General features: G+C 36.6%; 1 protein-coding gene across 1 annotated transcript; it reads right to left on the bottom strand.

Annotated features, from left to right (window-relative positions):
• Positions 1 to 4,991: 4,991 nt before the first annotated feature.
• On the bottom strand, positions 4,992 to 8,555 carry SLITRK4 (SLIT and NTRK like family member 4). The gene has a single exon (XM_006163450.2). It carries the CDS (start codon positions 8,512 to 8,514, stop codon positions 6,001 to 6,003), a length of 2,514 nt encoding a protein of 837 aa, XP_006163512.2. The 5' UTR covers positions 8,515 to 8,555; the 3' UTR covers positions 4,992 to 6,000.
• Between the last annotated feature and the right edge of the window lie 2,096 nt (positions 8,556 to 10,651).

Here is a 10,651-nt window from a genome sequence, read left to right as displayed (position 1 = left end):
CCTGAAATCTAAGGAAGTCCTTGGAGATAAGCTGGGCCTAATTGCTACTGCCTATGACACGGTGGTCAGGTTTCAATTTAAAATGAACACAAAAAGTAGTACAATTTTTATTTGGGTCCCAGGACCTACTTTGATTTGAAAAATCTAGGTATTTTTCGAAGAAACATTCTATTTGTTTGCATCCACCAGATCCCTTATTTTTGTGCATAATTTGTCATAATATTGTGCATCATTCACTACTTCCATGCAATACTTTTTCTCTCTTTGTGTGTGGAAGTGTGTAGGTAGACTTGGGCTATCTATGTAAACTAATTGCATGAGCTAAAGACAAATTATTTGCATTTCTTTTTGAACTAGAACTTCACTAATTTCACACTAATAAACACACTGAATGGCTACAAATGTGACCTATAAGAAAAGACTTTTATTTATGAAAACAGCATTAAAGTTACTGCATATCAACTCCAGAATTTTACCACAATGGTTCAGTTTACATGAAACGATGAAAATATACATTGCAATTCTTAGTATAGAGAACAAATCTTACTGATTTTCAAATGTTTCCATGAGCAATATGCACTGCACAACATGGATTCCTCAGGCCGTTAACCAGAAGCATCTGACATGATTCAGTATTCGTGGGGTGCCCAGTAAGAGAAATATTTTCATCAAGAACTATAAAATGCTATTTCCTTCCTATAGCTGATTTAAAAGTGATCATTTATGTATTTTCATTACATATTCACATTATCTCTCTCAGACCTCATCCGTGAGCTTTTAATTTAAACAAGTGATTTCTCATTTTTGATGTACTGTAGAAGTCACTAGTATTTCTGTTTCTATTTAAACAGTGTCTGTAAAAGTAAATTGGAGGTTTGAATGATTCTCTCCTGGTTCTAGGTTCCACAGTCAGTGGGTCTGGTAACTATGAATTAATCAGAAGTCAGAATCTTCTAGTTTTCAGTAGCCATTACTTGGCCCACGATATTCAGAACCCCATCTTACTTTTCCTCTATAGACATAGGAACTAGAAGTTAAAAATAATGTTTAAAAACCATATTATTTCATATAAGATAGAAAAGCTTCCCTTCCTTGATTGCCCCTTCTAAAATACAATGCCATCAGCCAATGGAAACTAAAATGAAATGAAATAAAGAAGTGAAACACAATAAAATTCAAAGTTAAATTAAGGGATGCTTTGTATAAAATAAGTTATTAAAATACATTTGACCTTCCATTCGTTTATAGTTCCATAGAACAGATCCCCAGGAAATCTGAAATTAAGGGTTAACAGTTATGAGGTGATTTTGATATATATCACCAATTATTCTCTGTAAGTGAAGCCACGAACAGGATGTCTTAGTTCAGTCCATCTGACCATAGTGAGTGACTAATTGAATGAACACTGGAAATGAGGCCAAATCTTGATTTGATGCCACTTGTCCACATAACAGTGGCTAGGACCCAAAGCCCTGTGCAGTAGTCATAAACAACCAAAATAACACAATCCTGTGATTGTCCTTTCACACATAAAATATTTAGTCCAAAACTGCTGGATGAGCTCTCTATACTGTTTACACCCTCAACATAGATGTAAGGGTACAAAAATCCTAATTTGTATTCCCTCTCTCTCTTTTAGTTCTCTTTTGGTAAGCGAATCTGCCTTAAACCCACTTTACTGGTCAATACTACTTGTTTATATTCTTTTCTGACTTCAAATTAACCATAATGCAGTGATTCGTCTTCCTTAACCATAATAGTGTGAAGTGATGGGTTGAAAATTTTGGTCAGTTTTAAAAGGACAAAATAAAAATTGCAGTTCATCCCATAAATGCGTCAATAACCTATAGCCAGTCAAGCAAGCCATGTGAAATAAGAGCTCTTTAAGTTTTATTAAAAATACGTAAGTAGATAATTAAGACTGAATACTAATGTTTGCTTGTGTAAAGATATGTCAGATTCTAACTGATTAATGAGAATGGGCAAGAATCAAAGCATGTTGATCTTGGCACTGTCTGATTTTTTTCCAAAGGGGCTGCCAGTGAGAAGATATTTGAAAAAGAAAGCATCTTTTAACAGAGATTTAGTAGCTAAGTTAAATAAAAACATATTCTAAAGCTATGTATCTTACCCTCATATCTGAGTGAAGTGATTAGTTTAATTGCTGCTTTATTTCTTTTGAAAAATAATAGAAAGATCAATATATTTAACAAACTGTGGCTTCAGAAATACCATTGTAGCAAACAATTTTATTAATACTTTCATATAAATGGCATTTAATAAATTCTCTCTAATACTCTGATGTTATTAAAAGCAAACAAAAGTCATTAAAACAGTTCCTTTCTGTGATTTACAATAGTTTTTTTATTTTTGTCTTATAAACTAACCTAAAATACTAATAACCAAATCAGGGTAAAAACAATACAATGTGTTTTCTTTACTTTATTTCAAAATAGTGATTATAAATACATTCTCATTATATTTTCTCCCCAACTCTTTGGATGCGACAATAACAACAGCAAAAAAAAAAAAAAGTAAAAAATAAAAAATAAAAATAACTCACTGTGCTCATTTCATACAATGTCAATGTACAAATCATGCAAAAGATACTATAGATTAATATTACCGCCATACATTTCTACCTGTGTTGTTAGTTCTGAAATACCTGTTGACTTTACTGGTGAGGCCATGCCCTGTATAATTTCTACATCCTTATGGCTTAAAAAATGTTCAATGTTTTTATAATGAAACAAAAGAACTATGGTCTTAAATAATTTTCTAATTAATATATTTATTCAGTTTGTTATTCATAATGGAAAACTAAATATAGAATATAAAATGCCTTCTAGACTTGAATCACTGTACTTTAATAGCTGCTTTCTCATAAAATTACACAAAGGTTTACTTTTAAAGAGTTGAATCATCTTTATTGATTTCATAAAAAAATAATTTAAAACTTGATTTATATTACACAGACACAATATATTATGTCAACCCCTTCACTGATTTCATAAGCTCTAATTTCCTTTGTGACCTTCCTAACACAGTCCATACACAGGAATATAACACCAAGAAGCCCACAATGTGTCTGACCACATCGGAAATAAGTACTTCTTGGATTTTCAAGATTTGAATCAAAGTTCTACTAAAAACGCTGAACCGACGTGTATATCATACCTCAAGGGGTTAAACTAACATCAAGGTTATAGTTAAATCCAACAAAATGTAGATACAGTTATTTCAACTGCTCTTGTACTGAACTCAGAACTTATGCCTAACTACACTATCATAAAATATACAGGTAGAACTAATGAGAGACAGGTGCAAACTAGTATACACTGTATAATGTAGGCACAATGACTTTAGTTAAGGAAAGTATATCAACCTTAACCAAGGATTTGTTACTTTCATTTACAATTAGAATCTCCAAATAATCACATATATTTAAATCACCATTTAAAAAAAATGTTGAACATGTATACCTTCAGCAGAAGAGTATGAGATAGCTAATATGCTACAGCAAGCTTTGAGATGATAGCATGTATTCTTGCCATTGTCAATTCTGCAGAAACCTTGAAATGTATTCAAAGCATCACAACACTGAATAAAAGGCATCATCGCATTGACTTATTATCCCCAGATCATGGATGGAGCTCTGTGGTTCCTCCCATACGTGTCTATTTATGATTCCTCAATCCATACTTTATTGACAGGATAAGCGAAAACACTTCCTTTGAAGCCTTCACATCTTTATCCTGTCAGTATGCATTAGGAGCCCTTTAATCCATGGATGCATGCATGCATGGCAATGGCATATTAAAAGTCCTTATGAAATTGTAGATGAAAACAAGCTGTAGAGCACACATCTTGTCTTTTCTTTCAAGATCAGAAAGCAATTGTTTGTTTGGATTTTGTTTATATTCATATAAAGTTTTCACAGACATTGTCATGAGAATTAAAATTACACATTAAAGTTTTAAGAGCACCAGCACATACATGAAGACTATTTTTTTTTTGCTATTTAGAAAAATCTTCAAATTATCTATGTGTATGAATATACACACATACACACACACACACACACACACACACACACACACACCTCTAAAAATGCCAAGGAATAAACACTTAAAAATCTGAAATCAATGATTAATAAAGAAACTTCTGTTACAACTTTAACCACAACATCATTTTGTAAGCTACACCAAAATATCTGCCACTTGAAATTCATGAAGAACGTCTATGTTTACCTTCTTGGTGACCTTACTGATTAATACAGTAGGATGAAGATGAAGTGCAAAAAAGTTACATATATATATGTACACACACACACACACACACACACACACATAATTAAAATCTCAAAGCGGTTGAAGAAGGCAATATATTTCTGGATACTACGTTGCTAACTGGGAGCTCTTAAACATTTTCAATTATCACCCATTTCAAATACTTCATTCTTTTGACCAATTTTGACTTAGAACTTAACAGCACAAGCAAAGACAGGGGCATGTCATTTGTAGTTGCAGACTGTGAACTCATCTGTGACCAATGCTAGCATTTTACAGTGTGGCTTTGATAGCCTAGATTACCATGATGTTTACAGTTCTATGAGATTATCTGATAATAGTCAGAATGATGAAAGAACAGGATACTGATGCATACAAGATATAACTATTAACCTTACTCGTTAATTCTTTTTAAATATCTGTAGTGAAAACTATTTGAATTAAGCTCATAGAATCCTGAAAAGCAAGACAACTGATGGCAAATAACAACTGCCCCAGATACGATACTATAAAACTAAGGAACCTATTGTAAAATGCACAATTGGTAACAAATCTCAGTATGCTAAATTCACAAGAATAGCACAGAACTGTTTTTTTTTTTAAATTTTTGTTTCTTTTTTGCTTTTTTTTTGTTTTTAAATTATACCTGATCACAAAGTCCAGAATATTTCTGTACACATCAGCTTCTGCTTCAGTTTAGTATACTTTTTCTGTCTAAATTTATACTTACTGATAAATTCACTTTGATCAGGAAAACAAGTCAGGCATATTAAATACATATTAAGGAGTACATATTTTCCTATTTAGTATACAAAGTACTTCATAAATATGAATTATGTTACAAAAATAGCTTTGGGTGCGCTCACACGGTAAGCACTTTGCTAATTTTGGACAACCTTTAAGGATTGTGGGTATTTCACATAACTGAGAACAAACTCTAGTGTTAGTTTAATTTGAGCCATGTTTAATTCTGATAAACATCACGTATTTCTTCAGATCACCACAAACGCTATGTAACTCACGTTGATTTTTTTTCTCTTAGTTTTTATGTATAGACAGGTTATGCTTAAAGTGTTCAAATTTATTTTATAGTTATGTAATGCATGGTATATTTTAAACAAGTATTTGCACAATTTAACATTATAAATCCAGCGGTTTCAAGATGCAGGCCATAAAGGTTACCAATTTACAAGTACTATCGAATGTTCTCTCTTTGCATGCTTTTTTTTTTTTTAAACTTTTCAGATAATCTTTACACAGAGTTGTTACAATGCCACAGATCAAAAGGATTATTCCAGTTCCACCAACTTAATCTACGTGCAAGATGAAGGACCCAGCTGAGGTACAAACACTGGTACCAGTTTTCTTGAGTTTGCTTTAGAAAGCACAAAGAGACGAAGGTTTTGCATTGGGGTACAAAACAGATTTGCCTCTTGAGGTTAAATTCAGTGTATTATGTGTATAAAGCATCCCTTTGGCAATAGAGTTTGCAAAATCCCCACAGGACTCCACAGTATAGGTTTTATGTAGTAAAATCTATTAAGGAAATTCTCTTCTACTTGACACATCTTTGCAGCTACAGTTAATGAGATACCCTCGGAAACACCTGCCTCTATGCCTATTGATAATATAGTATTTGGAAGTTAGAAGTTAACAAAAGGCACTTTCATCATTAAATAAATGTCCTCTGTATGCAGTAAGATTGCATGACCTAGATCTTGTTCAAAGCTGTTTGCTCCTCAAGGACCTGTAGGTAGTCGGGGGAACTCTGAAGTTTTGCCTTCAGTTCAAAATACTCACTCTTCCTTTGCTCCACAACGATTTTACTGTGGTTGCCACCTATCAATGACTTCTTGTTTTTTTTGTCTTGTTGTTTTTCTGGATAGCGAATCTCAAAGCCACTGACACCTATGCTATTATACTCCTTTTTGCTTTCAAGAAAATTCTGAATAAACACATTGGAATCCCTGCTAGGGAATAATTCATCCAGCTCGTCAATTGTGCTCAGTCTCTTCCTGGTATCCACATGCAATAAATCTTTCTCCTTGTCGGCAACATTTCTCATAATGACTTTCTGTCCCGGAGGATCTGAAAACATGAACCCGGTTTCTGACTCTTTCAAGCCACAAGTGTGGCTCTTGCTCATCTGTTCTATGGTTTGTGGAATGAAAGCTTCTGTACTCAGACTGTCCTTTTTGTTGGTTTTATGGTCATGTTTCCTTAGCTGCAGTTGCATGGAGCCACACTCAGGATTCCCTAGGCCCTCATGCTTCACCGTGGGTTTCTTGTTGCGTCGCAGAACAAAGACAAGAAGGCAGAAAGCAACAAACACAGTTAAAATGAGGACCACTAAGATACTTAAGATTAAAATAGACAGAGGCACTGGACCACCTGGAGGACTTCGAATGGGACCCAGTGGAGTGGTGAATGTAATGGCAGGTGCCGGGCTTGTGAATGGTACAGATGGCTTGTTTAAAAGTTTGGGACATAAGATTTCATTTTTGAGGGACTTCAGTTCAATGTTGGCAAACTGAACAGGTGTCTCACATTTCAGTTCTTTCACAACAATCCCGTCATTCAACTTCTCCAACCACAGCTTTAATGCCACCAAGTCACAAGTGCAGTCCCAGGGATTGCCTTCCAAGTCGATCTGTGTAAGAGACTGCAACTGATCGAGGACCCCGCTGACAGGAAGATACATGAATTTATTGTTCCTCAGGTTCAGTCTAGCAAGGGGTGCTCCAGAAAAAATGTAAACGGGTAGACTCTTTAGAAGATTATTGTTCAAATACAGTAACTGTAAATTTGGCATGGAGTCGAAGGTGCCTGCTAAGATTTCCTTAATGAGATTGTACTCCAAATACAGATACTGCAGGTTATGAAGGCCTGAAAATATTTCAGGATACAGTCTTTCGATCTGATTGCCATTGAGATACAGCCGGCGTAAATTAGTCAGATTGTGGAAAACATCTCCCTTGATCACAGTAATCTGATTGCTCCCTAAATGGAGCAAATCCAGTCCTTCGAACTCAGTGAAGTCGGAGGTGTCCACATCTTTAATGCTATTGCCATTGACATGCAACTTCTTGGCATTTAAAGGTTTTGGTATCAGTTCAGACATGGATTGTATATTTTTCTCTTGGCAGTTCACACTCAGTCCCAAATCTGAAGGATGTGTCTTGCAAAAGCAAGGCGCTGGGCAAGGCGTAAGCGGGGGTACCCTTGTTTGATAAGATACAATCTGACTGAGATTGCGGTTGGAGAGGGCTTTGCCTGCCACGATTCCGGAGATCTTGGAAGGATTTGTTGTTTTCGGTGGTTTGGTCACTAATCTGTGTAAAGATGTTTGGGTAGTGTGACCATTGGGAGTGGTGTAGCCATTTTCCAGCTGAGATGGAGGCAGGATCCGTACATCAAAATCACTGCCTGTGCCCATGGGGCATAATTCTTGCTTGTTGGTTTCTTTTAAGAGCCGTCCATACAAGTCACTAGGAGTTTCACAGATAGCTTCTCCTATGTAAATGTTATATGGCATATTCTCCAGCCAAGCTTTTAAAGGCAACAAATCACAGCTACAGTTCCAAGGGTTATCTTCCAGTTGCAATTCGACCACACGGCCAATGTGTTCCAGAACTCCGATATAAGGGAGCTTCTGGATTCTGTTTCCTCGTATATCCAGGTGGGTCAAAGATGCGAATCGGAAAATATTATCAGGAAGGAATGAAATCAGATTATCATTAAGAATGAGAACTTTCAGTTTGTGGAGCTTATTGAAGGCTCCTCGTTCAATATACTTGATTAAATTGTAGTCAGCCTGGAGATACTCCAAGTTCTCTATGCCAAGGAAAGTGTCAGCTCGGAGAATCTTTAATTCATTGTTGTTCAAGTGCAACTGCTTTAATGCACTAAGCCCAAGAAAGGCTCCTCCCTCAATGTTCTGCAGTTTATTATTTCCCAGATGCAGGGACACTGCGTGTGAAAAATTCAAGAATGTGTTTGGATAGAGGATATTTAAAAAATTGTTTTGGAAATTGAGGAAATAAAAGTTAGACCAAGGTGGTTTCAGCTGATTTGGTCTGTAGACTGAAACCTTCTCACAGTTGACATAGAGCACATTCTCAACTGACACGCAGGAGCACACATTGCAAATTTCCACTGATATGTCAGAATCTGCATTTGTCGAAGAAATCAGGGCTGACAAAATCAGAAAGAGCCAAAGAAACATCTTCTTGCAATCAGCAAACAACTTTATGCTTCTGAATAAAGAGAAACAATCTAAAAAATAAAAAGAAAACATTTTTTCAATGGTCATTTTTTGAAATATTATTTGTGTTTAATTCATACCACAGCGAACGTATGGTTATAATTACTAGTGCTGTATTTTTAATGTGCCCCAAACTCCAATAGTCTCTCTCAGTCGAACAACAATAACCACCAAAAAAAAAGCCATACATTTGATTCCCATACCGTAGTTTAAACAACATTTATATGTACAGAACGCTCAACAAGCACAAGCAAGGAGATCATCAGTTATGCTTAAGAAGCATTTCTTCTGCAGAGACCACGGACGCTGCCCTTGAACACAGGCCTTAAGCTTGCCATTTGCAACTCAAATGACTGAGACTGACCCCAGACCATCAAAGAGGCCACGCAGTTTGCACCACAAAGGCATTTCAACTGGGCAATATATATTCTCTAGATTTCAGCAACAGAAAGAGGCTGAGAGAAGCTATCAGAGCCAGAGTTCAAGGGAAGATGGCAATGGGAGGATTGGGGTGCTGCAGAGCAAACAGCGTAACAGACAGAGGTGGGAGTTATGGAAAGCAAGGTGCCTGGGCTTTAGCCCACACATAAGCACGCTGTCATGGATCACTTCAGTCCTGTACACTGCTGCCTTTAAAAGCACCGATGACCCTGTGTGGTTTTAGAAAAACAACTGAGTAGAAGAGGGCCAAATTTTATTGTCAACTAAATAACAGTAGGTATCTGGTTTCTTGTCAGTCATCCCCAAGCAGAGGGGAAGGAGCTTTTCCGTCTTTGGGTTCCTGAAGGCAGGAGAGGAACCCAATTGTTTGGCGTTCCTGAGCTGATGTTCAGGCAGCCTTTCCACCCTCAGAACTGACTCTCCTGACGGCCTGGCTCTCTCCCATTCTGTCCTTTGCCATTTACAACCCAGGTCTGACACTTGGCTCCAATGCTTATCTCCTTCACTTTGACCACAAAATGCCACTGCTGAGGAAGAGGAGTTCACACAAGACAATCTTTGAGTAGTTTTATCTGCAGCACCAGATGCAATCAGTACAGCACATTTTCATCCCCAAAACATTAACTTCCCAAACACTCCTCGCATCTTACCACCCCGGTGTCCCCGATCTTTAAACAAAAAATAAATTAAAGGAATAAAATAATCACTTGTTGCTAGAGTTTACTGCTTAACAAATTAACCCATTGTTGCCAACTCTTTAAAATGACTGCATACATATACACATCTATACAATGCTTTGTGGAAAAGATGAAGAGGAGCACAAGCAGTGTGCATTTTGTTGATGCAGTTTTAGCCATATGAGGATTTTTTTTTCCCATCGCGTATAGGAAGCTGGCTGCAATCTCAATATGGTTACCACCAAATATTAATTAAATAAATAAAATACCCAGAAACACACAATGAGGGAATGATATTACAAAGGGTCACACAGAAACTCTTTTGTTTATTTTGCCCAGGAGAGGAATCAGCCAGTGGTAAAAGTGAACATGTCTCAAGGTAGACAATCCATTAGCCAAGACCTAGGAAGATTTGCATTTTAAGTAGTTTGGTTTAGAATACAGTGGACGCTGCTGAGATGCTATTTGACTGCCAGATAGAGGAGCATTCCCCTATTCACATATTCACAGTGACAGCATAATTGGCATTGCAAAAAGAAGTCATAATTCTTTAGTATGACATCACCCAAACCAACTTTCATCGTAAAATCAAAATTTCACATGATGTTTTTGCCTTGTTATGGAAATGGCTTTCGATTTTGCTTCAGTTGAGTCATTTCTTATTACCCACCCCCCACGGGGGGAAAAAAAAAAAGAAACAAAAAAATCCACTAAACTAAAAAAGAAAAAGAAAAGAAAGCAAACAATTAATCCAAATAACCAGAATTCAGTACAGAAACAAGAGCCAGAAGCATCAAGAGCTCTGAAAATGCACAAGGTGCTGCGCTGCTCCTAATTTCTACTTTAAGTGGCAAGGGGGAAAGATGCACAAGGACGAACTAGGAAGTTCCCAAACGCAGCTCTGGTGAAACCCAGGTAGCCGGCAAGCAGCTGGAGATGCAGGCAATGGTCAGGAAGAGTCAGTGGGCCAAAGAGAGGGA

This window comes from Tupaia chinensis, unplaced genomic scaffold (assembly GCF_000334495.1).
Source record: "Tupaia chinensis unplaced genomic scaffold, TupChi_1.0 Scaffold142219_1, whole genome shotgun sequence".
In the NCBI taxonomy this organism is placed as follows: domain Eukaryota; kingdom Metazoa; phylum Chordata; class Mammalia; order Scandentia; family Tupaiidae; genus Tupaia; species Tupaia belangeri.
Note: the sequence above shows the minus strand (reverse complement) of the source record. Positions and strands in the feature narration are given on the sequence as shown.

Coding starts and splice junctions, on each gene's coding strand:
- SLITRK4 (XM_006163450.2), bottom strand. CDS start 8,514: ATGTTTCTTTGGCTCTTTCTGATTTTGTCAGCCCTGATTTCTTCGACA.